The following is a 27,684-nucleotide window of genomic DNA, read 5'->3' on the forward strand; positions in this document are numbered from 1 at the left end:
AGGTACTTACTTTACTGCAGTCTCTGACTATAGGGATCCTACCTTTCTCCAAATATTGAAGGGAATTTGCATCAATAATTGGGATTTTTTTAGTGCGTTTGCCTTAGTACCTGTTCCCATCTTTTTTTTTTGTATTTTGTTGTATATACATATGCATCATGCTGGTTTCCTAGCCTAAAGCTGTACGTGTTTGTCCAGATGATTTCACATACACTAAATTGAAGGTACTTACCATCCGCTTGAAGCAAAAATGCAACATGAGCAAGACACAAAAAACTAGATCTAATGTACAACCACCACAACACTCAGCATGTCCATGCAGTAAAAATCTGCTGTGATATTATCTCCTTGAGTTGGACTTCCAAAGACTCGTGTTTGTGGAGTTCAGATATTATGGCCAACATTTCACTTGAATAAACTACCGGCTAAATGCTATCTAGCAACGAGCTAGACGGCGCGTCTAAAACTTCTCTGTTTTAGACTCTGAAAGTCAGAGCTACAAAATGCAAGTTTAACCATAGCACCTGTAGCTTTACAGACACTGTGGCACTCACACCTGCACACTGCTTTAAGAGTGAGCGTCAGGGAGACTTACCTTTGCACCTGTTATTCAGCATTTCTGTTCTGCCTAGTGTCACTTGTTTTCATAAAGATTGCTGCATTCTTGATGGATTACTGTTGTTTAGGTCATCTTCCAATTATACATGGTCAGCAATCTGACAAAAGTATGTATAGTTAAATATTATTCCTGCCTAGAATGTACACTGACTTCTTTGATGATGTTCCAAAGAGAGTCAGCAGATCACCTGAGCAAATAGGTTTTCCTTTCCACCATCGTCATCCCACATATTTCTGAACTGTTACCAGTTGGCTGCTTACACTTGCTTGCAGAGGGGCATAGGAGCTGGAGGGTGGTGACCAGATACGTCTCTGCTAGATTTAAAGTATCTTTCTTTTCATGTCTCTCTTTCAGGTCAAAGTAAACATGGGGACTGCTCAACAGGGGCTGGAGGACCTGTCTAAGAAACTGATTCAGGATGGCCCCCTGGATTCTACAAAGAGCAAAAAAAAGTCCAGTTTTTGTGTTTGAAAAAAAACAAGCTGATTGAACAGTGAGACAAAAAACAACGGGTGCGTTCAGCCCCTCTTTCTACCAGGTACAGAGGGAGATGCCCAGGACCCCCACCTTGGACTTCCTGCCTCCCACCACCCCACTACCAGGTGCCAGAGGGTCAGAGCAGAGGCGTTGGTGCCATCTTCTGGCTCTTCCCTACCCTGGCCACCGCCAGTCCTGCCCATCTGGATTAAGACATGAACCCACCCAATTCAGTGCTTTCGGAGCCTCCTCACACTCCTGGCTGCATCGAGTCTCCTTAGTCAACATAACACTAAAAATACCAGGATGACCTTGCGATGGAAGTCACAGGACAGCGCGTTGTTTGCCCTGAAGGCTGTACAGTTCATACTTGCCTTAACCCAACCGCATTGCACATCAGAGAAACTCAGTGCAAGCTTTCTGAAGTAACGTCCTTTAGGCTCAACACGCTGCTGTTAATTCTGAACGATTTCTAAGTCAGTGGTTTTCTTTGTTTTGTTTTGTTTTCATGTCAGGGAATAAGGCTCTGTTGCGCCTCAGCTCCAGAGTGACTGAGTAGAAAACTGCCAGCTGTCAGAGAAGTGCTTTACTTTTGAAGCTCCACAGTGGTTGAGATACAAACAGTTTATAATGATTAAAAAAAAAAGAAGTTAGATATTCTGGGGGCCTGGGTGGGGAAAGGGGTAACCTAAACTAATAACTGAACCTACTGGAAATAAGCAGCAGAAACAGTGCTTATTAATCCCACTGTTTTTATTTATCACACTGTAGGTGCTTTTCTAGCTATCTCTAAATGTCTTTTACTAACTACAGAGACATCTACAGATTTCTATCAACAAAGGCCAACTGAATATGTACTAGCTACGTTTACTCTTTTATATCTAATTTCAACTGAAAATTCTCTGTAAGTGAGCATTTTTTTTCTAATTGCACCATAAGGGAACTATATATTTTATTTTTTGTTTTGGCTGGGGGAGGGTGGGGAGGGACTAGCTGAGTTGATGAAATATTGGAGACCTTTTTGTGGTATATTTGGGGGATCTGTTGTGTGTTAGAATGTGTATTTTATCTTCCTGTATTATTGTGGCTGAAAAAAAAAAACCTGTGCTGTTACGTAGTTGGCAACAAGATGCCTTTGGGAATTTTGCTAGTAGGTCAATGTGTACATGAAATACTCTGAACTCCTAGGAACATACGTTTTGTTCTAAATTTGATCTGTATTTTCAAACACTTAGGTGGCTTTCATTAGGAGAAAAAAATATTTTGCTCAGGCTTTTCAGGAACTTGGATCATCATTGTTTCTTTGCTCAGAACTGGCACAAACACACTCACTGACCACACCTTAGGTGACCATGTAGCTTTTGAGGGCGAGAGGGAGGTTCAGCGCTTGGAAAGGCTTGAGCTACCTTGAGTGACTCTCTTTCCTTGCTCACCAAACCTTCACATCCCTGTGGCTTCTGAGTTCCCATGACCTGTGCACTAACTCCACTTACACCATCCCGATACAAGCCAATGCCCTTTGCTGTGTTTGCATGGATGTAATGTGTCACTAACAATAACTCTGGACAATGACAGAGGAACAGGCATTCACCACTGAAAATAAGATATGGGACATGTTCAGGATCTATATTCATATTTATTCCGTGAGATTTTTATATATATATATATATACATATATATATGCGTGTGTGTGTAAATGTGTGTGTATGTGTATGTATATATAATACACAGGAAAAACTAGTGATAGAGGCTGCATAATCCTAGAAATGGCTTGTACACAGAGCCAAGGATTCCAATCCCAAATCCTTCTAATGATTTCCTGCATGAATTAGAAAAGCTTTCTTGTCTGATTTGGATCCCAAATTCAAATTTTCAAACTTGGGTACCTGAAATGAGACCTTTCTGTTGATTCTCGGTAGAGCTGTTTTTCGCCGCTGGAAAATCATGCAACTTGAAGCGCCAGACTGAAATTTCCCATAACCTGAAAATTTCTGAAAGTTTCTACTTTTATATTATCTTAAATATAGCAGATGTATAATATTAAACATCGTGTAAAAGTTTAAATGTAATGAAAATGTTATAACAGGGTATTACAGCTTTCCCTATATAAATGTTAATCAAAATCATATTTCCATAAAAATAATACAAAAAGAAATCGGTTTAGGTACTTAAACAGTGATCCAGTTTTCAAAGATTGTTTTTCATACTTTTCAGTGTTTTCTCTCAAAATGGCATCTACTGGTACTTAGTAATTTTAAAAGTCAAACAATTTGCTGAAGTGTCTATACCTAGTTTTTAGGCCTAACTAATCTGTAAAAGTTTGGCCTTAATTTCTCTGTACCTTAGTCTCCTCATCTATAAAATGGGGATAATACAAGCCTCACAGGGTTTTTGAGGTTTGAATTGTCAATGTTTGTACAGTGCTTAGGAAATAGGAAGCACATATAACTATTAAGTATTACAATGATAAATGTGTATTCATATATTACATATAGAACAGATATACATACGCTCACATGCACACCATATATATATATACGTATATATAAATAAATATATATATACACACACACATATATGAAGTTGATATTCATAACCCTGCTTGAGTTGCAGTTAGAGCACCACCATTAAAAAGAACTTAGGACTATTGACTACTAAATTAAATGATTAGTGGACAGATCTCTTCTGGAAGCAGTTTAGAGCACAGTAATGTGAGAAAATCTGGATGACATTTTTGATTTGTACAGCTGTATCCTCCTCAAAATCCAGTAAAGAATGTTATTTTTCTAGGCTGGGCTTTTGTTATAAACTTAAATATTCAGAAGGCAAGAGATAGAATCCAAATGTGTCTTTTTTTTTCTTTTTGGCATTTGTTAATTCTGAATGTATTTTTAACAAATGTGATTTTTTTGACTAGTGTAATTTGCATTTTAAAAAATAAATGGAAAACATATAGGTTTCCAAGCTATTTATGGCCCCCCTCTGCTATTCACAACTTGAAGAAAACTTAAGAGTTACTGTTCCCAGCTGAGCAACAATACAGGATAAATAATCCTATTACATTTACATGATGACAATCCTGATCTGTGCAGTGCATGGATGTGACAGTATTAAATAGAAATTGCTAGGTCACAACTTCATTTTAACTCAGCCGTAGTTAGCACATATTTTCATTATCAATGACACTGAAAGGTTTCTTTTACAAGGCTGACTGCAATAGACTCTTCACTTAGAAAACATCTTTTTTGCCCACTCATCAGGAATTTTAAGTCTATGGTAGGTTTACAGTTGCCAACAGTGTTATGTATTGAGTAAGTAATCCCTGTTAAGAGGGAGCTATGTAACACGGATATTTCCACTGATATTTCCAGGGTGAAATCCTGTCTTAAGCACCCTCTTTATAGAGCTCACATATATTGCTGGCTTTCCTGAGGTTGTTTAATAAAGGCAGAGCAGAACTGTTTATATTTGAAGATACTTGATTGTTCTCTCTCAAGACTCTTCCTTAGTAGGAACATTCATTAGTTACTGCTGTTGTGTTTTTTTTTTTTTTAATGTCATAACTATAGTGCAAGTGATACTTTTCAGCCAGGTAAGGAGGCAAGGCCTGTGCCCCTCTTGTTTAATTTAAGTACTGGTTACAGTACTCAGCAGTTGTACAGCATCTTGGAAAAGGCTGGTAAAACACGTGTTGATTCCTGGATGTATCCAGATAGGAGTGGCTAACAATTCAGACCCTGAAAGTGTTAATCATTTGCACTTTGATCATCAGTTTGAGCACATTAACAATAATTCACTGTTCAGCATAACTGAGACTTTTCAAGACAAAACAAAATTTCGCACAGCGTGAATCCTTCAGCCTGATCACAGTCTTATTTCCAGTTCTTTATTTTCTTTTTAAAGGTAACTAATCAGAGGATGGGAATTTTTCTAAGAAGGCTGAAAAGCCCTGTTTATAGAATGCGTGCATGTGTTTCTTTCTTTCTTTCTTCTGATGAGTCTCTTCAACCTAAGCTGAGGGAAAACTGATAAACCTTTTGAGTTTGTATTCTAGCTGACCTGAATCTAGCTCCTATATAGTGTATGTGGAGTGGAGATAGATACTAAAGGTGAGCCAGATTGCATTAAAGAACCAATACATAGAAATGCTGCAGGCATCACTGTGTGTGATGTGTGTGCGTCCAGTGTTCCTTTGAGAAAAATGTAGATCAGATGGTATCTGATCTACATTTCAAGCTATGTGCAATATTAAATGTAATTGCCATGCATGAAACAAACTGCCCTTTAGACTGCAGTTGTTCATTCACATATAGAAGTGGCATCACATAGAATGAGCTGATAAAGGACCTTTTCTTCATATATTCACTAATAAGCTTCATCCCAGTCATGGACTGGAGGAAACAACTCTGTTTAGCCAAGTCTTTCTGTGCAGACTTTCACCAAGAGAGGGAGCAGCAGCCAGCTGGAGTTGTGAACTGGGAATAGCAAGGTGCAGTAAAAAGAAAGATACTGTACCTAATGTTAAGTGGAATCACACCTATTATTCACTACACATCTCTCCATAGGCACAAAAGAGGAGCCTTTCAGAACATGCTCTTTGCTTGGAAAGTTCCTTAGCTATCTATCTCAGAAGCCAACTGATAAATCTGTCTTTTATGAGCCTCATCCAAAGCCTGTGCATATCGTGAAAGAGTCTTTTCATCAGGTCCAAATAAATATTATCTATCTGGTTCTCTGTTGAGTAGAAGACTTAGCTCTCAGGACTTTAAAATGCCTTAGAATCATTACTTTGGGTAGGTGGAATCAACAGTGCCTAACTTGATAATTCAAAAAATAGCTTGTGATCACCTCTGATTCAAATTTAAATCTCCTAAACAGAAAAACAGACCTCTGTATTCACCAGCAGAAGAGGATCTTTACTACTACTTGTTACTGAAGCTGTCCTAGCCTTTTGTTCATCTTGCTGGCAGAGAAGTTACCTGGAGCTAAATGTGAAGGAGCATGTTCATATTCAGCTTTTGCTCTGCAGCAGTCTTCTGGACTCCCAGACATTTTTTAGTATCCCTTATTTCATATAGTTCCTTTCTCTTTCCATGTCATCATCTTCTTGTCCCATTCTCTCTCTTCCCCTGTGCCTCAATAATTCCCCATAAACCCTACTTAACTTATATACTGCTCTTTTTCACATCCACTGTTTCACACTTTTCATATAATGACAGTAGTAACCATAATGGGGAATGACGTCATTGTGTACATACGCACAGCTGGAAGAACACGAAGCATAAAGGTTAATGCATAAATCCTCTAAACCTCCTCATATATTGTGAGACACTTAATAGAATTGTAAAGGTTGACAGTGTCACAGCGGTCATGAGATTCAGCTAGCCCAGTAGGAATCATTTTCAAATGTGCAACTACATTTGCTAAATCTATAGTCCAGTCAGTACAAAGAGAGTCATATATAGGCAAGTTGGAAAAGGCACAGTGATAGAGAAGGAAATCCCTATAAAATGTGTTTGAGAACATGCTGACTGAATTAGAATCCTCTTTCAATCAGCCTGAATTTATCTCAGATTTTGTTTTCCTCTTGCAACTATGTGGGTGACTGGTTCCTGACCATGTGGGCATTTAGAAAGGAACTTTTTATTCATAGGAGAACATATACGTATGTGCAGCTGAGTTAATTTACATGGCATTCTACATATTCATGTATCTATATGCATTTATGCTAAATGTTGGCTCCTCATTTCTCTCAGTCATATGTATTATCTGAATATATTTCAGGATACGGATACAAAATCACTCACACTGTCTCTCTCCTCTTCTATTTAATTTTTCCTATACCTCTTCCTGAGATATTCAAAGCCCTGGAGTGTTTATTTTTCAGGCAGGCATTATTTTTATAAAAATTACGATTTCTGATGAATATTGGCTGTACAAGAATGGTGCCGTGTATGACCACCCTTAACAATACAGTCCTTTCTGAAAAGAGTTTATATTTTAAACAAAGTAAATGAGACCCCTTCAACATAAAAAAAGGAAAAATAACATCATATTTCCACACTGCTATTAAATTTTGATTAGTTAAAAGAAAGTGGATGCCAAACAACATCAGGGGAAGGAGTCAGGCAAAAAAATAGAATGTCGAGTATAACTATAAAGTAATATAGCTAATGCAAGCATGTGCATATGAGAATTGAGTAAAAAATCAGCTAATTATATCTCACTAAAGTAACCAATTTGCTTACGATTACTCCACACAGATATATTATACCATATCCTACATTTTAAAGGTATTTAAAGCAGCAGCTGAGGAAAAATAGCAACATTGAAAGGACTGTAAATTGATGCCATCACAAAAGGTTGATGGATTGATTCAATTAATCAGTAAGTCATTTCTGAGAGTTCTACAGCGATTTATTTACCAAACAGTTACACTGTTTATTTTCCTCTCTGGAGGGTACGTGTACTGTCATTTTTCTTCATTATTCTTCCTGTTTCATTCATCAATTTCTGACAAATATTTCCATGCCAATACGCAGCACGTTACAATGTAAATTGTCCACATTTACTGATTTGAAGCAATATACTGAGAGCTTCCAGTAGCAGAGAGGTTTTGTTTATTTCCTTTCAAGTCCTGAGAAATCATAACCAGCTATAATTAATGTAAAGATATGTTTTCCATTTAATTGTTGCTTTCACTATTTGCTCCACAGAATAGAGATGTAAGGTCTTGCCTAGCAAAACATGTAGGTACCTGCTTAAACTTTAACCAAAACTTGCTATGGAAAACATTATGAACCCTGTTGACACTAAATAAAGTAACTGTTGCGTCTTTGGTTTGACCTTAATATTTATCGTTCAAATCCAGGAAAACACAAGAATGTTTTCAACAATGTCAGCAGTTTCACTTTGTTTTCTATAGATTAGATAATTCTTTTATTTAAATCCTGTCATAGTATGTACTTCAGAGTAAATATATGGAAATGACCTATAATAAGATCAAATCACAGTTTATAAAATGGCAAGTGCTGGCAGGAGAGAGGTCTGTGAAGGACAAAGAAACGAAATAGCGAATAAAAGAAACCACACTTTGAAGTGCTGAGTCTCACTTGGAGGAATATTTTTATTTATATTTTGATTTGTCTTTTTTTCTCCCAGTTCTGTGATGGCTTTTAAACTGTCGGGAACACTAAATCTCTAAATCAAAAAAAAAAAAAAAATAGTTCTCATGTGTTCATTGCATAAGCACATACAGTGCACATGTGTTTTTCAGGTGTTTTCAGCACTGGCCAAAATCTGATCCCATTTTTAGGGATCAGCAAGAACAACATCTCAGGAAAAGTAAATTATCTTTGTCCCAGTGACAATGACAACCAGAACAGTGCACCATGTGAGGATCTCCCCTGGCGGATTTTGAAAATTCCATCCTATCCATCAGAGGGCTGGAGGCAATAAGAATGAAAGTACAAAATTCAATGAGGACATTAGAAGAGTGTGAAACCACAGTAAAGGTCTGATTGCAATCCAAAAGTTTGTGATGCAAAGATAAGTGAGAGAACTGCAAAAAACAAGTATGAAATGTTAGCGGAAATCATGACAACATGAACGAGGGGCTGGCACCTATACTGAAAACCCTTCCCTTACCTAAAGGAATAACAGTCCCTGTACTGCATGAACGGTGATGCTGTGGTGCTCCTTGCTTCTGCAGAGATTAGTTGGGATGAAGAAAGGCAGCTCATGGTCACACTGTAAGTGGCAGTAACACACAGACAATATTTGGAGACCTACATAATATATGCCAACCACCATTTGTCTCTATATTCCCATTTTCCCTCTCTCCACTGGTTTCTTCCTCTTTGGATTGTTTCCACTAACACAAATGGTTGCTAGTATTCTTGTAATTTTGATTTTTTTTCTTTTTTGTTTTTATTTTTTCTTCAGCCACCAACATCTATTTCCTTCTTCCTATCAGGTTGGAAAATTCTGTCTCCTAAAATACAAAAGGGCTTTAGCCTTAGATATAAAATATTGAGGTCTATCCTCAGGTCTGGTTTATAATAGACCAACAGAGCCAAGCTCTTCTCAGGGGTGGCCAGTGACAGGACAACAGGCAGCAAACACAAACTGAAACACAGGAAATTTGATCTGAACGTAAGAAAATACCCCTTTACTGTCAGGGTAACTGAGCACTGGGTAACAGGTTGCCCAGAGATGTTGCGGAGGCTCCATCCTTGGAGATTTTCCAAACCCAACTGGATGCAGTCCTGGGCAACCAGCTGTAGCTGACCCTGCCTGAGCAGAGAGATTGGACCAGATGCTCTCCAGAGGTCACTTCCACCCCCAGCTATTCTGTGATTCTGTGATTCACCTCTCATTTAAGAAATATTTGAGTCCCACTGGAAATATGCCTAGCATCTGAATGCTAAAATCTTGCTTCTTTATTGTCCTGGGAGAGTCTCAGATTTGATATAGCAAGATATAGTAAGAATAAAGCATTATCCTTAAAAAAGCTTTTGAGAATAACATTAATTTCTAAAATATATTTAGTTATTATTTTTCCCTTTTCTGAATCTCCTACAGTTAGCTACCTGGATGAAATTCCAGTTCCATTAAGGTCAGTAGGAATTTTGCTTTTTTATTTCAGTGAGAAGTGAGGATCTCACTCTTTGTAATTAAAATGTCTGAGTATCTACTTTGCTTGAAAAAGAAAAGCCCGCAACAGCTAGCCCCAGTTAGTAAACAGTGTAAACAGTTATAAGAGTTAGTAAAATTTTGTAATGGCCTCTACAAAAGTTCTCATTTTTTCCCCCTTCATGCTTAACATTTGCAAAACATATGCTCTGCTGATTAAAAAAAAATGCATATTCATTTGTGGTGACCTATATAACTTGCTCATTGCCACATGTGTGTCTGTAAAACCTTTCAATCATTCCCACTCCTCTGTGTATTTCATTTTATGTGAATGAATATCACTCCAGGGGGATTAGCACCATGGGAAACATTCTGCAAAATATGAGTACTAAGGAAGAATCAAAAAGACATTTGCATAGTTATTTGGCCAATGTGGTAGTGAGAATCTGCTACGTGACTTCTTTTCCTTTTTAATAAATTTTTATTATTAGTTGTAACCTACAATTCTCAATCTAAGTATTTCACCTTCTTCTAGCTTCTTGCTCAATTGTACAAAGCTCTTCAGACTTGGAAAGTTTTCCATTGTGCAAACTAATTTACCAGGAGAGAGATAAAGTACAACCTCAAAAGGCAGACTAATAATATCCGGTATTTCTGGATATCCAGTACATACGATGTATAACAACCTGGATGGTAAAAGCATCACTCAGCCTGGAGTTTCTCCTGTGTACAAGTGTCTCTCACAGCCTGAAATGTATTTCCTGAGAAAACTCTGTCCAAGTGAAACTCCCACCTCAACAGTCACTTCTTTTTCAAGCTCATATGTACACACCTGTATTCTGCTGAGTAAAAGGAAATACATGAGAAACTAGTACTGCTTCTTTCATGCTAGTTCCCTCGAGCTTGTCCTTCTCAAACCTGGACACCTGAGGCTCTTGCCCCATGACAGTGTCAGTCCGCATGAGCATTTTAAATAATTAAACCGAACCCTTGGAGTGCGTCATTTAAAAATGTATTTAAAAACATTGTTTAAAAAATTTAAAACATGCTTTATTTTACTTAAAAATAACAAGTAACAATAACCATGTCCTAAGTGAGGAAACATCGAGTGTGTCAATGGTGCTATGCCATCTTAGCAGGTCCAGCTCTAGGCACATGTGGAACAGAGAGCTTCAAGGACGGGCAACCTAGAACGGCAGGAAAAGTTACTGCCCTGCGCTCTACTCTGCTTTTTGGGCAGGGGGGAAAAAAAAAACTTCAGAAATGTGCACTTGCAGCTTGAGCTGGCTTGTACATCTGCAGGTCCCAAAAGCAACAAATGCTGCCACCCCAGAGTCCTCAGCTCCCCAGCACCAGCAGGAACTGCAAGTCTGGATCTGTAAGAATTTCTTCCCAGGTTTCTACTTTAGCTCATAATGCCATTATTGGAAGAGGAGCAGTTAGACTTTTGTCCAGCTCTAGCTTTTGTATTTGAGGCAGCAAATCTCTATCTTGCCAGCTCCTGAGAGGCCTTGCACTTGTTGAAGGATTAGAAGAGGAAGTTTTGGTGAGCGTGGATTAAACTCCAAACCTTTTTCATTAGGAAAGCCATAATGCCATAACTAGGGTGCACTTTGTAGGTGAGAAAGGCTTGATCACTGTTTGGACTTGAATATACTCTCCAAATAACATCCACCCTCTCATGGATGTGAACACATCTTGAGTCAAATGCATAACTATTTACTATCTGAAATGCATAACTATTTACTATCTGTAATACTACTTATTATGACTTATTTATTATCATATATTTCCCCATTTTGGTGAGTACATTTTACATTTAAAAATAATCAAAGGAAATAGCAGCAAAAATTGATAGAAAAGTGTTGTAAAACACCAAAGCACTGCTGTATTAACTATCAAGATCAATCTCAAAAGCCATTCCCAAGTTCAGATCTACTAACCATTTACGCTGAAAACATCTCCTCAGTCCCAGCAGCCATCCAAATTATGGCCAGAAGCTCTGTTTAACTTAGATGGTTAAACTCTGTCTATCTAGGCTGGCCACTCACTCCCCCAATGACCTACCAGTCCTGCCCCCTTTGCTGTGGTTTGTTCTCTTAAGGGCTCTAGGCTTTCTGAAAAGGAAGTTCATTGCTCCATTTCTGTTCCTGACTTCTTCCTTTCTTACACCTCACTTTTCATCTATATTGTCCGTAACTGAGGCGAGAAAGGGAGACCAACTGGATTCCTAGAAGGATCTGTTGGCGGATGAAGCTACAGGACTTTCTGGGAAGATGCAGATGAGGGAGGGCCCTCCAAGTTGAGCCTTCTCAAATAGATGTCACCGGGTTACTTGCAGCTGTAAAGAAACTCAGCAGCCCAAGCCATGCCTTCTGGTACTGCATTCCTATGTCATGTGAGTGAGGAGAGCTAACCTTAAATCAGGTCCTCAGTTTCATTGAAAGTCAGTGAATCTTAAACTCCTCATGGGTATTTAGCTTTATAAGCCTTTTTGAAAGCCCCACTAATGCTTATTTTGCATTTTTAAATTCCTTTGAAATGGAACAGAAGAACCTTTGAAGATGAGTGCTCTTTGTGATTAGACCCTGTGGAAAGGTACACTTCACACGTCAGGCTAAACAAACACATTAATTTGGATTCAGCTCTCTAATTTCAGGGTTTCAAATTTATTACACTCTGTTAATTTCCCTGAGATCTTTCACAGCTTGCATGGAGAAAAGGATACAAATTCCATCCACATCTACTCTGATATGCTTATTTTGCAACTGGTCATTTTTGTTTGAGCCCCTGATGTAATGGATATATGTCAGTAATATCAAAAATAACTCTTGATCTACAACAGCCTACACACTGCTACAGCTTGTACAATACTTCGTTACCCTCTAACTGCATCACTTCAGAATCCCATCCTCTGCCATCTGTCCTAAACAAGTGGGAGCAGCTTTTTGCCAGAAAATGTATTTTTTAAAGTATACTCTGGAGTATAGCATAACAACTCTGCCCTAAGAAAGATGTTGTTAGCCCTTCCTGTATGTTAGAAGGGAAGCTGCTACTAATTATAACTAAGATCCCGGCAGCTATCTGAATTTGCTGGTAATTCTCGTAAGATCCTAAAAAGTGCGAGCAGACACATTAATAGAAATCTGCCAGCAGTAAGTCGCTGTAATTCCCTTTCCAGCTTTCTAAAATCTACTGCAGGCTTACAGCAGCCACAGCTTTGTATCACAACATATGAAACACCTGGGGCCTGCATAGGAAACCCGATCTAGGCTAGCAGCTGTCTAGAAGCAGGCACCCCCATAGGTGGCTAACCGTGCTATAGCTGACAATTTTTTTGACATATCTGGAGCATGCTAGAGATTTGGACAACAGAAGAAAAATCTGTCACTCAGGCTCCTTTACCTGAGGACGAAGTGTAAAACAAAACCTTCTTAGTAATCCTATCTTAAGTGAAACAAGCTGCACATTAAAATGTCACACTTGCCTCCCTAGGGGATTCAGTATATCCTGTAACACTGTAGTCTTTGTACAATCCAAAAGGACAGGAACCTTTCTTCTAAGATGCCTATGTACAGTTAATGTTTTGCAAAGCCAAGTCTTCCCCAGGGAGCCATTCCTGTATCAAAGCTGTAAGCCTGGGCACACAATACATGCATATGAAATAGAAACGCCTATTTCACATGAAACAATAACCTGGGCCATCTTTACTACTGTGACCCTTTCATACTTTTCTGGAAGTGTAAATGCACCTTTAAGTTAGTGAGAATGTAAAACACATCTATTTCAAGGTTCCCGTACTTTGCTGAAAGGGCATGAAGGGCTCTTAGTGAAAATGAGAACTCTGTGCAATGTTTAGCAGGAGGGCACATTATGTACCCTCCTTGTTCAAGGCTTTTTATTATTATTCATAAATAAGAACAGATGCAGTAGCTGATTTTTTTCTCTTTTCCAAAATACACAGCAATACCTATTTGGCAAAGATTTGAGAGAAGAGATTTTTCAAACCAAACGGAAGCTCACTGTTGAACGCTGAAGCTCAACAGCTCCTTTACCCTTGCAGTGATTTGATACGATTAACATTCTTGCACAGAGGGCAAAAGATTTGGCGGGGGGGGGGGGGTCAGGGGAGGGGAAAGAAGGAAGAGTAGCACAGATTAATAGACAGTAAAGAATACAGTATATTCAGTAAAAGCTTAATGAGAGAATCCCATGGTAACCGTCAGGCTTAGGCTTTTGTTTGCAGCTATCTGCAGAAATGCCATCGGCATATGTGTGGTTTACTGCTGACACTTTCTGTTGGAAAGAGAAAATTGGTGAGGAGGTCTGGATGACTCAGATGCTTCGCAAGGGGAAGGAAAGCTAGGGGCGGGGCACATGTTCATGAGCATGGTGCAGGACACTCTGGTGTCCAGGAAAAGACGATTTTAAGAGATCAGATAGTATTTACCCGTAAATAGTAAATAGTATTTACTATTTAGCCATAGTATGGTATGGACAGTTAAAAAGAAGATAGCGGGCTTAAAACTGCTTTTAAAACAAAAGGATTTTTTTTTCCTTTTTCAAAGAAGACCTGCCAAAGACCTTTGTATGAGCCGAATTTCGAAAAATAACTTTAGAAGTCTCCAACTGAAAAGACCTATTTTAACAAATGTTACCACATTTGTATGTGTAGACATGCATATGTATGCATATTCCAAGTAGCAGACATCCATCATTTAATAACCATCTGGACTAAGCTGGCTTCAGAATCTCTTTTCTTTTCATCTCATCTTGAATGACCTAACCTCACTTTAACTTGCACATAGGGAGACCCAGATTAGGGTCCACTAGGCTTTAGCCTTACCTGCACTAATAAGAAAGGAAACCAATGGTGTTACATAGGAATAAACATCAACTCCGGCAATGGTAAGGTCAGAACTTCTAAGTCTTCTCCCAGATAGCATTTTCTGTGACAACTGACAGCATTATTTTCCTTCCTGCCGCATTGGCTTCTAGAAATAGTGATATCCAGAATCAGACTAGCCTGAAATAAGTGTAATAGGCTTTTGAATTAATTAAGTTTTTCAAAGACATCCTACTCTCAGCAGCTTGGGCTTGACACATACTGATAGTGACCAAGAAACACTATTTAGAGTTTACTTGCTATGCCACTCTTGGAAAAGCAATGTATTAGCAACCTAACATCATGAATTACTGTAATACAACATTATTCTGTTACACTCTACCATAAACGTGGAATCTACAGATGCCAGTCCTCACGATCCTGCTGATTAACTGCTTTAGCATCTGTTAGGTGGGGATTTGGAGAGTCTCACAGCAGAACCCAGGAGTCTGGAGCATTAGTGAAACTCTCACTGAGGAATTTAGTCTGTGACAAAGTGTTTCTTTACATACTAGTGATGGGTTTGCAGGTCTGAGTCACACCAGTGAGTCACACTGTCAACCAAGAATAACGTTAGGTGTCAAAGTGAGTACAACACTCAGGTCTCAAGCCTTCTCCACTTCTCCCTGCTCCTTGCTCACTGCCTTTGGCTGATACTAAGGGATATTTCTATCTACCAGCTTGGCAACCTACGTGACCAGTTCTTGTCAGTTAGTGGAGATGTGCCCTGGATACTGCTGGCGCCTCCCAGGGACCTTTCCCATCCCGGAGAGTAAGATATTTAATATTTATCTGACTAGCCTGAAATAACTCCTAAAATGGAAGAAAAGATAACAATAAAAGCTGTTTGCCCTAGAAAAAATGAAAAGTCAGGGAACTATTTGTTAGCTTTGGAAGCAGATACAAAGAAATGAAATGACAACATACCTCAAAAACTGCCTCATCTTTTAGCTGAGTCTTGGGCTCTGTTGTCTGTTCTGCTCAGCTGGCAAAGCTGACATAATAATTTCACACTCATCAGAATTGGGGCCTAATTCCTTAGACAGATCACCTCTCTTGGGTATTGACTTTCCAAATAAGACCCTAAGCTGGTGTAAAATGTCTGCTTCTGTAGCTTCCTTTTCACAAAAAGTCCCTTTGGAAACGCATTCTTTCTTTCGTCCTGTAATTTATAATTTTGATAATTAATCAGATATTATGATACCAGCTCTGAAGTTGAGGTCTTGTTAATGAAATGCTCTCTGTCACAGTTTAAACCTTTCATATGCAAAGGTGCTTCAGAAACCCAACCAGACACAGCTCTGAGCAGCCTGTTCTAGGTGACTCTGCCCTGAGCAAGGGTGTTCAACTGGGCGAGCTCCAGAGGTCCTTTCCAGCCTCAGCCATTCTGTAACTCAATGAAACAAGTCTTCTTGCTGGGTGGCAGTAGACACGTTTGGCAGCCAGGAAACAGACCTTCTCCTATAGGTCCAGCATGGCTCTTCTTACAAACTCAAGCTCCTTACAGGCTTATACATCTCCATTGCATTAGTTTAGGCTTATACATTGTAAAAATGTTGTGCCGGAATCACTTCTTGCAGAAGATCTAAATCAAAGTGTAGCTCAGTACCTTCTTTGAACGGGCAAACAGGGTGGGAAACAGTTCAAGCTTTGCAACAGCAAAGCATTTAGAATAGGCAGTACCCCAAATCCTGCCTGTTATGTTTAGAGGACCTTATCACAGAGGGCTGTTAGAGCTTGACGTCCTGAGTAAGCTGGATTCTTCTGGATTCATGCAGGATGTGGCTGGTTTCTGAAGAGGGGTGCTGAAAGGTTGCCAAGGACTAATCAAGGAAGATAGGTGTTAGAAAGGACATGTATACATGGCAGAGGAAGATCATCAAAAAAAGAAAGAACTTCAGGACAGCTGTAGAAACAGCTAAACATATTTCATATTAAGAGAGAGCCTGATCAAGTTTTAAAAGTTCAGACTATGAGTTGCTTCACTGCTTGCCCATATGCAGGGGGACAAAATTGCCCTCTCAACTGATATGGCAGTGAAGTTCACCCCTCCCACAGAGAAGACTGGGCTGGACATGGGATATTACATTTAGGAAGATTGCTTTGTGTAGTAATTGTCTAAAGTTGCAAGGAAACATATCTTTGGAACCTCTGAGCAAAGTTATTTGCATGCATGCCTTTAAAGGCAAGACAAATGTCAAGCTCATAAGGTCTGAACCACGCTTAAGATGCTAGGAATGAATGTGGTTAAGCCATGGAGGGGAGGCATCCCAGCAGATGTTAATGCAGTCCCTCCGAGTTTTAGGTTTGGATTTTCTTCTACGTAAAGATCAAGGGGCTGCTTTGTGCGTCTCTATGTATTACCACTGGGTCAGCCATAGAGTGTACATATGTTTGCTGTGAACTGTTGCCCATTTTCTCTCAGAGGTGGGTGGTTTGCTGGGAATCACCCTTCCAGCATCATGGGGGTTGCATGGTCATCGCTTGCTATGCTCTTAGCAATAAGAGCAGCTGCTAAGCATCTGATTTGACCCAGAAAGGAACCCCTTCTTTGGCTCTAAAACATCTAGCACAGGCTGTTCAGTTTTCTTACTAGAGTGGCACTGACCCATAAACCCTTATTTTGGAAGGGATTTTGTGTACTAGCATTTTTATCATGAATAGAATTTCCACTTTTTTCCTCTGTTCATTCAGCTGTTTTATTTCACCCTGATGCGAGGTTTTGGAAAGGAAAAGACACTCTTTACACAGAGGTTACAGCTTTGAGCTTTCTGCTTGCTAAAGCCCATGAAGATGAAATGTCTGACTCCAGAGGTGTATTTTAGCAGCTTAATAAACAAAGAGGTAGCACTTTTGAGCATCTTGAACAGTAACAGAATCTGCTTGCTGATTTATATGCACTTCAGCTACCCGTGGGACTGTGTGCAGCGCAGATGGCTGATTTTGTGTGTGTGTGTGTGTGTGTGTGAATGTACGTATATGTAAGTGAAATGCCACTGCTTTGAAATTTTTCAGATGTGTCCTGTGGTTCATTGTGTGAAGTGAGCTCATTACTGATGCTTTAGTTGGTGAATATTGTCTGTGTCACTAAGTCCAGAGATCAGGGATGCATTGCCTACTGGAGCTACTTCAAAAACATTTTTACAATAACAACCTAGTGGCAGGTTAAGAGTATGCTCTCTAGATCGGTTATCCATTGCTACTAGGCTCTCTAAAGTACATCATTTGCTAGTACAAGAGCTTGAGGCTTCTGCCTCTCATCATTAGCACAATGTAAGTTTCTCCTAAGTCATTAGCACAGATTAGTTTATTCAAATGTCGCCTTATACTTTTCATTGCCATATGAAGAAAAAGATGCAAAATCTTAGCATATCCTGGCCATATCTAGTATTTTAGAGTCTTCTGGGATCAGTGAAGATATCTGATTCTCAGACTTCCCAAAACACCACTGCCAGGTTCATAAATCTTATCAGATGCCTGGAAGGAGCTTCCTTCAATGTCCTTGTTTTCTTTCATTTAATATGCCCAGCTAACATTGGTTTTTTACACTCCAGAAGTCCTGATAGGCCAGGAAAACTTGGTTTTGGGTAAGCCATCCTGACCTATTCTTTTAAAAAATTCATCATATTGATGCTCTCTGTTTTTTCCTCAGAATTTCTGCTCCCTTATTTGCAGATGCCAGTACATGTTGCTACAGGAATTTCTCTTCTGGGCTTATATTTCACTTTAAAGTCATACCTTCATAGGTTTATGATCGTGTGTGAAGTCTAGATGGCGCAGAAGCTAAAGATTTGTCAAGAATATCCCCTAGGGTTTGTGATCCATTTCAACTATACTGCACAGTATGTACTGACAGCTAGTGACAATGGTAAATCCTCTTCTGTTTGGGTATAATTTTCCTGCTATAGTTCTACACTCTCAATCCTTATGCCCCCAAAGCATCTTCCTGTAAAAATACTGCTTTATCCACTATTTATGGCACATCTACCTTTTCAATGTCATATCCTGAATCTCTAGGAACATACCCAGGAACACATTCATTGATTTTACCGCTGTCATTTATTGCTGTTTGAAAATGATACAACCCCTTTGTTCTCAAAGTTCTCACCAGATTTTCCCAATAACATGTGCTTTTTTTTTCATCTTTTTTTTCTTTTGGCTTTATAGCAGAGGCCTATATTAAAACTGTGCTAGGTAAATCAGCATGATTATTATGGATTCTGATTTTTCCCTTGAGAAGTTGGAGACGTGACAACATTTTATTGTTTTCACTTTGTTTAAACAGGATCAGACGTACGTTTTTCTGAAGGTCTGATCAAAGTAACTCACACAACGCCAATTTTTATTTTGCTATGATTCAGTTTTAGATGGCACTCCATCTTATGCGTAGTGCTATTAGGTTTTTTTCCGAGTGTCTCTGTATAGTAGATTGTCAACAGTAAGGACTCCTATTCCCTCTGATATTTCACTGTATCTTTTCTAGACCTGTGCAGATGCAATACAAATATACCAGAAGGAGTTTTCTGGAAGAGTCATCTTCTAGACAGACTGCTGTGTGCACTTCATTTGCTTCTTTGTCCAGGCTAACACAGTGTCTACATGCAGACTGTGATTGCTTAGGAGAGCTTGTAAATGAGGCCCTTTAGGATGCATAGACTGCAGAGAGGAAGAAAAGACAAGTGAGATACTTGTCTCAAGTGTCTTATGTCCTATATGATCACACAGTCTAGCATAAAACGGAGCAGAGTGGGAGGCGCACAGCAGCGCAAGCTCATCCGAGACTATCTCTCTCCTTGGTTTTGCTAATTGATTTTGTTAGCTCCAAAGGGCCCATGCCTACCTAGCTCATGTCAACGTTAGCAGTCTCTGCAGCTGAGTTTTCCCCCTCTTTCCATTATACTCAGCCGTTTGCTGCTGCTCTTTTCCCACTTCTGCCCTTATTGCTAATGTCAGCCATTGTGACAGGTGTGCTAGTCAGACTGCATTTGGACGTAGCTTGAGTCCTCGAAGTCGAGGTTACTTCATGTACCTTTTAAATACATCAAGAAATGCTGCCTCAGCTGTCTCTGCTTTAAGATGTCCTCTCAGGCATTGCATAGACAGTATGATTGGTAACAAACTTCATGATGTGAAGACAAATGTTCACAGAAGTGGCTCTGCTGTCATAGCTATCACACAGATATCAAGATTATAGTATCTGTCCTTGTGCTTGCATCTAACCTTCCATTTCCCCAGTATGCCTCCATGACTTTATCCCCATTGCTGATATAAACCGTGTGAATGCCACAGCTTCGACCTGACATTCTGAGCTGTTCTGCCTATTCTTGCAAACCAATTCAGATAGCGTAACCATATGACATAAGCACACTTCCTAATGCTGCACTGCAGCAAAAGTGAAAGTGATTTTCCTATTGCTAAATTCTTTATCGCTGCTCCGAAAGGACCTGGACTATATTTTTCTCTGTGCCTGTGTACCATGCTGTGCAGAATGCTTTGCACTTACAAACTTCATGAATATCCATATGCAACACCACTGGCACGACTTTCTTATCTATTGCCTTTGCCATCTTCCAGAAAGAGATGAGTTTGGGCTGGTGAATGTTTTGAAATGCAAGACAAATGGTCACTGCCCACACACAGTGCAGTTGTCTCCTTTTAAGAGCGAGTCCAACTTAGCTGAGGTGCGTTGAAACCACTGGGTCTGTGCTGTCCAATTGATCTGCACACGTGCTACAAGTCTAGGGGATCAGTGCATGCACACTACATGCACAATGTGTCAGATGCTTGCTGTTGATATGCCACACTTGTATGCTACCTATATTCTTGTCTAGGGACCTTTGACCAGAAATATGTGAAGCCTCTAGCCAACAACAAATTCATTTGGTCTCAGAATAAGAAGTGTTTGGTAAGAAGCCCTGCCTAGGGGCTTTTTTTTTTCTCTGAATTATGCTCTGCCACATGATTTTCTGCTTTTTTTGTACAGCTTTTTATCATGCATATATATATATGTGTATATATATATATATATAAAATGCATGATGCCTATGACCTAGGAAGTCATCTTTATTCCTTTCCTATGTTTCTCTGTTTACATACTCATGCCCACTGTGTCTTTCCCGTCTGAACTTGCCTTCTCATTTCTCTTAGAGATGTTTCAATTGATTGCCGCAGCTTTTGTATCCTTGTTCCTTCTACACATATTTTGCCATTTAAATTTATCTAGCACCTGAGAACCACTTACTTTGTATATCCTTTTGACTTTCTTTCTTAAATTGTTCCAAAGAATCTCTTTTCATCACCTTTAGATTCCTTCCTTCCTGTTTCCTATAGAAAGCAGCATCTTGCTTGTACCTTAGAAACAATTGATCTCCTTTCCCATGTTTCAGTTTTGCTCTATCAGCAACGGTTGTCTTGATAAACTCTGGCTAGACTCTGACTTTGTTGTCTTCAGCATCTTTATATGTTCTTCCATGCCGACCCCTAAGTTTTGTATGGATATCTTCAAACTTGACATCAATTCATTACTTCTACCAAATCCTTCCTAAAACACTTTTGTTTTAATCATAAAGGCCTAGTCATAAATGGTTAGATTAGTCTTCCTTTTTTTTAAGGAAAAGTGCCAAATATGTCTTTTGACTCGTATCAGTGTCACCTTATGTTGTTGTCATTCTCCAGTTTTTCTTCCCTCTCCTTGCCTGTGCTAGTTTTAACTTGCTGGGTTAATTTTATCTTATGCATTCTTACAATACAGTTCTGTGGGAAGTATCGTGCTTTGCATGGATGCAGCATTTCCAAAGGACCACAATTTAGTGAAATGAAGGTGAAATTTCAACAAATATGCAAAATTAGCTCTCTTTGAGCAGAATATTTTGTCTCCGGCAAATTTCAGTTGCTAAATTCGGTGGAAGAGCAGTTCAAACTTTACTCCAAAACCTTTCATCCCCATAAACATATCACAATTATATTGACACTTTCCCACTGGTTTAAATAGTGGTGCAGGACTCTTTATTCAAGAAAGACCTGAGAAAGCAAATTCTAAGTTTTCTCAAAGCAGCTTATCATGAAACATGAAAGCATGAACTGTGCAGCTCAACTCTGGTGTATACTTGTTGCCGTTAGGAAGATTTAATGGCAAGAAAATAGCTCAGATTTCCTTGTAACTGTGGTAATGCAGCCTGTACAGCTGATTACCAGGTTGTCATCTTTAATGAAGTTGAAAACATGCTGACAATTCAGTAATGTTTTCTTTTCAGCTGTACAAATGCTGTGGCAACAGATTACAACTGGATTGTAGGTACTTAACAAGAGCATTATAAAAAGAAAAGAATAATTAGGATGGGAGAGGAAAAGAGAGAAAAAGATGGAAATAAATTAATTTAATGAAAAAGAAATCCTTTTCTTTGCTCTAAAATTTTGAACTACAATAGCAGAAAAACAGTTCCGTAATGTATTCTCTTTACTTTTTTATGTACCAGTTTTAAAGTGTTCTTCCTTTATATTTCTTTCATTATGAAAAAAGAAAGTGGGCAAATGAACTTCTGCAAATTATGACTGCTAAATAGAATGACACATCAAACATTTCACTGGATGCATTTTGCATAAATGTTACTTTTATTCTAAGTTCCAGGATAACCCATGGTACTCTAATTAATTTTATTTTGATAATGTCTGCTTTAGAGTTCTAAAAATCAGCTTGAGGTCAAAGAATCTTCTGGATATAAGCACAAATCTCAGCTCTGATTTGCAGTTAAAATTTAAAACCAAAAACTAATTAAACCCATTTGTAATTTCATGGAGCTATTTTCATCTCAAAAGGCTGAGTAAAGAAGTTCAGTGCAGGACTGCTAAGTAAGAATAGTACTTGCACCAAAAAATTTTGAAAAAATCTGCAGAGAGTGAGTGAGTGAGTGAGTGAGTGAGTGAGTGAGTGAGTGAGTGTGTGTGTGTGTGTGTGTGTGTGTGTGTGTGTACATGCATGTTGCAGAGGCAAAGAGGGTTAATTAGCAAAAATATTGCAGATGACCTCTCTATCAAGAGTACAATTCAGCTCTCATCTCTGCTCTGCCCAATAGCAAGCCAAGTAAAGAGATTTTTAAAAAGATTGGCCAAATGGAGAAACTTATCCCCAGCTTTGAACAAGAGGTAGAGCCACAGTCTCTATTCTAGCTCTGAGTATAGTAGGTAAAATAGATTTCCTCTCTAGGAAGCTTTACAGTTTCTTGACCATCCTTTCTTTCCTGGTCCCGTGGTTATGCCAATGACCAGTAAGCAGATACACATATCCTCTCCCAGTCCTTCCTAGATCACTTCTGCCATCACTAATCTGAGCTCAGGATAAAAAGTATTGTTGGAAACAGTTAAGTACCTCTACACAGAGTATATGGCAAGTTTGCCCCATGCAAAAGATGTCTTTGTTTCATTAGGTTCGAAACAATAACCTATGAAAAAAATCAGCATATATCTCGCTTGTCTAAGCTGCTCAAAAGAGCTACTAGTCCTGTGCATAAGCAGAGCTCCTGAAAGTGAAAAAAATTGCAATGTAGCTGTGCAGCCATGTGCACATCATGCTAGCAGTGCTATTTTAATTAGGTTCTACATCATCTACAGTACCATGGCAAATATAACAGAATCCTCTATTCAGTTCTAGGCAGCTACAATTCAATAAATAAAGAAGGAACGGTTTGCATATATTTCAAAATGTCCTAGACTATGTGTATCGGGGTTGTTGAAGTAGAATTCAAACTACATATATTAAAAAAAAAAAAAAGGAGGAGAAGAAGTTATACCAGAAAATTTGTGAATGTTTTCTGTGACAAAAAAGAATGGTCACTCTGGGGCGTAAATGCAAGGAGAATAGAGTACAGAAGGCATTTGATTAATGCAGTTTATACTAAAGTTAACAGAAGTTGCTATGCTATATTTTACATTTGCTATTTGAAAAGTGCTAATCGTAAAGTATATTTGCAGCAAAAAGATAAACATTCTCCTTCCATCCAAGAAAGCTAGCAGGCAAATTACAATGCGAGGAGGGTTTAAAGTTCTGGTATGCAACTATTTGCTATGAATCATGCACAGTCTTACTGTCTGACACCTTGTAAACAACTACCCTAAAAACAACATCAGAGGAAACTACAATTAATTTCCAGAAGACCCACTACAATTGCTTTTCTTACTGTCAAAGAGTTTGATTCACAAAGCGGTTGGTGCTTATCTGCAAATTCATTTAACGAAAGAAGGGAGGCCACCATTTCAAGACTTGCTCATCAGTTTTATATCAGATTTATTGAACTATCAAGGATATTTGGAGGGAGAGGAGAGCTCTCTTTGGTATTTCTGAATAGCATCTCTCCACATAGCAAGTCCAGGTGAACACAGGACATGCTGACTTGGTGCCTCCCCATCAGCAGCCTCCAGAGAGCACCTTCCTGAGCTCCGAGCGTGCAAAAGCAACCTGTGGCCTGCTTGCAAATGCATGGAGTTTGTTTACTTTGAAACGACCGTTTCCCAATGCTCTACCCAGTAATACGTTTTCTAGCAATGGCTCCCCTGCTGCTTTTTAAGGAAGATTACCTACAGTTTAATACAGCCTTTGGAGGACTCCATGTTTAAAGGGCTCTGACAAAAATTAGTGGGAATGGGTCGCTGTGCTGCTTTGAAGCTCAGGTTAGGTAATGCCAGTCAATTGGGTCTCTGACCAAACAGGCCTCTGTCATCGTCCTTGGCCCCGCATGATTTTTGAATTTTCAGGGCATTTTGCAGGCAGCCATAAGCAAGCTCTGCCCATGCTTCAAATTGAACAAAGACTATTTAGTTGTGATCTACCAGCACTTCAGTTAATATGTCTCACCCAGCTCCTTTCTGCCTGCAGAATTATCTAGAGATACTTGCATAGTTTGTCCTTTCAGTTCACAATCATTTTTAGTCCGCTTTCCTCAAAAGAGTGAGGCTTAAGCAACTCTGCAGCTTGTATTTAAGTTTGTCAGTCCATCCCCACATGAAAAGCTTTGAACTTATTTTGAAATAAGCTGGACAGAGGGAGAAGGAACATGATTCTAGGTCCTCCGAAGGGTGAGGTTTTGGATGGAAGAGGTTTCTAAATGGGCATCTGTGTAGAGGAAAAGAAACTGATGGAGAGGGTAATAGTATCATCCTTCAAGTTGGCATCTGCAAGGAAGATAAATAGTAAAATCAGGTTTCATCAGTGCTCCAAGAACTTCCTCTTGGGCCCCCATGACATTAGACCTGATGCAGTGCTCAGCTGGAGCTTCTACAGACATTGTGGTACAACGGTGGTACTAAAATATATGTATTGCATGTTGCCAAAGTTTTACCTTGTATATTTATATCCAGTTTGGTAAAGTAGTTGCTGAGGCCACTGTTTCCTGCAGATGATTTAACTCTTTACAGCAGCAGCACCACAAGATGCTCATAGCACCCAAATTAAAAACCTGACTCTAACAGTAATTTTACTCACTTCATAAGATGGCTAAATTTTCTAGACATTTCAAGAAATGAGTGTATGGAAAAATGGGATATTCTGCCTAGAGTGATTCTGGTCACTTCGTGAAATCATTTGTTTCACAATTGAACTGTCAAATACCTAGCCTGATCTTGCAAGACCCTCACAACATTTTAATTTTGTTGTCTGCCATCATTCATGGGTCTTTTTCAGCTGTGATGCTTCCCACATGCCAGCCTCCCACTGAACATGCTTTAAACTACACCCATCTGCTTCCCCAACATCTTACAATGAATTGTACTACATTGCATTTTGTTGTTTCCCTAGCCTGACCCAGCCAGAGGATGTTAAAAAGAATCTGTGATCTTCCTTATTTTTGTGAGATTTGGGGTCGTTATTCTTACTTACATTTTTGTTCTTTGTCTTCCTGGTTGTTTGTGTTCATTTCCAGTATATGTACATCTCAGCAGTGTACATACTGTCTATGTAACCTACTGCTGAGTGCAAGACAAAAGACTTTCCAGGTACTCAGCTTGCAGAGCAGATGAGTTGTTACCTGCCCCTAACTACAGTCCAGGCTGCAGAGCAACCTTGTGTTTTAACCCTAGAGACTCTCTGTTCCAGTCCTGAGTTTCAACCAGGAGGCAGTTATCACATTTGCTCCTCTCATTCAGTAAGTTGTTAAAAGATATCATTCCTCAAAATCATTACAAGTCTTTGGCTTTGAAAGGGATATATTTATACTTACTATTACCCTTTGTTTGTGGTATTGCAGTCGGTTTTCAATCTACGTGGCAAGCTTCCCTTTCCAAGTCAGTTTGAATTAATTTTGAGATTACAGTTTTGTGAGACAATTTCGTAATTAAAGGCAGGAGTGAAATCCAAACATAGAGCATATACAGCTTCTCCTTCACTCATAAATGATGCGATTCTATTTTTAAAAGCAATTACTTTCTATGGCAAAGTGTATTCCTTCCACACTGAGGCTGCTTATTGCTTATAGTTCTTTTAAAAATGAAGAGTAGGGGAGCCAGATCCAGCAAGGGTATGCAAGAGGCGGCACCTCATGATGCTATTTTGATCTCCATCATTCCTGATAGCACCAAAGTGTCATCAATGTTAAGTCATAACATTGGAACTGCCCCTAGTGCGTATTGCAGATAGCAGCACCTGGGAGGAAGAAGAGTTCCCTGCCCAGCACTGTATGCATTTAGACAGATTAAAGGCTTTATCTTACTGAAATAGGAGGCAAACTGTAGAAATGGTGTAACTTTCACCTTCCATTGAAGTCTTCACTATTTGATTACAGATTTCTTCATACTCAGCATCATGCCCACCATCTGACACGCAGTCAGTCTTCAACACTCTGATTAAACTGTCCTAGACAGCACAACATATGGAAAGTCTCATCAAAAAACATAGCACCGGCAGTCACTCCTAGTGATACATGTTAACCTAGTGTTGGGGGGAAAGTAAAATTGAATTGGCATTAATATTTTTTGTACATAAAATATGTTTGCATGTATAAAATAGCTTCGGATCATTGAGAGAGTGCTGCATATGCAGTCTATTGAGTTAACAGCTGGACTGTTAGCACTTCAACAAGTTAACTCAGACTAAGAGGTAGTTTGTACCTTGCTTTATAGGAAACAAATGGAAGGATCTGCTCCCATTGGGCTTATTGTATTCTTGGGGGGTTGACATACTTTATCTTGATCCCATCAGGAAATCTTAATCCTGCTCCATAAACGGTTATTACAGGAACTAAAAGTACTTTATCAGTTCTCCTCTTACTTTTCTTTAACAAGCACACCGCTACAAAGTGAATGACACATGCTGCAGAAGGATTAACTACTTCAGCCTGACATAAAAGGCTACAGATTGGAGGTGAGATTTCAATAGCTGTCTCTTTTCAGAAACTTATTGAATCTGCTCATCCCCTGGTCAAATGTGATAAAATCATATAATTCATGGGATCAGTAATTCATGGGTTTCCCCCATATAGAACCTTTTCCTTTCCCCTTTCCCTCCCTCACAAGATATTTCCAGTAAACATAGTTAATCTTGAAAATGTAGCAATCGGTAGTCTCAGAATGTTCCTAGAAGCTCCAAATAGTGCTAAGGAGCTTGAACTGAAATTCTAGATGTAAACTGAATTCAAGCAAATCAATATTGGGTCAAAGTTTTTACACAGAAAAAAACTCAGTGTAAACCATGCCTGTAACGTGAATTAAAGAGTCTTCATGCATATCACTACTGAGGCTTTGTATTAGAGCTGCCAGCTTCTTGTTACATCTTTTGTCCTTTATAAATAAGAAAACTTTAAAAGGGTGGTAGAATCCATGAAAATGTGATCTTAAGCCATATAAAGCACAGGGTACTGAATACTGAAACAGCCTACTTACTGATCAAAAATGTCATAAACAGATATGATTCTTGCTAACTGCCTAGTGCCATCTATTGATGAAAGAGTAAAAGTTGAAAGCATTTATTGTAAAATGTATTCTTGCAACATGGAGCTGCAGAGGAGAGGAGAAGGAGATGTAGAACTTTGGTGGTACAGCCACTGGGGCTTTACCCCTATCCCTCTGCCATACTCTAACATTTCCT

At 39.1% G+C, this 27,684-nt stretch overlaps 1 protein-coding gene and 1 long non-coding RNA gene across 5 annotated transcripts in view; one reads left to right on the forward strand and one right to left on the reverse strand.

Moving 5' to 3' along the window:
* The window catches only part of NKAIN2 (sodium/potassium transporting ATPase interacting 2), a 551,739-nt gene extending 543,545 nt beyond the window's left edge, over window positions 1–8,194 (forward strand). For all 3 annotated transcript variants that reach the window (XR_011140188.1, XR_011140189.1, XM_068938176.1), the window contains one exon: window positions 974–8,194. Coding sequence is in view for 1 of the 3 variants with exons in the window: in XM_068938176.1 (XP_068794277.1) it covers window positions 974–983 (10 nt within the window). In the remaining 2 variants the exon portion in view is untranslated. The remainder of the gene's footprint in view (window positions 1–973) is intronic.
* Window positions 8,195–10,844: 2,650 nt separating this feature from the next.
* LOC138066739 (uncharacterized) overlaps window positions 10,845–27,684 on the reverse strand; it is a 34,664-nt gene continuing 17,824 nt past the window's right edge. For both annotated transcript variants that reach the window (XR_011140191.1, XR_011140190.1), the window contains exon 3: window positions 10,845–26,454. This is a non-coding gene — a long non-coding RNA (uncharacterized lncRNA). The remainder of the gene's footprint in view (window positions 26,455–27,684) is intronic.

Source organism: Struthio camelus, chromosome 3, assembly GCF_040807025.1.
Source record: "Struthio camelus isolate bStrCam1 chromosome 3, bStrCam1.hap1, whole genome shotgun sequence".
NCBI classification, from domain to species: Eukaryota; Metazoa; Chordata; class Aves; order Struthioniformes; family Struthionidae; genus Struthio; species Struthio camelus.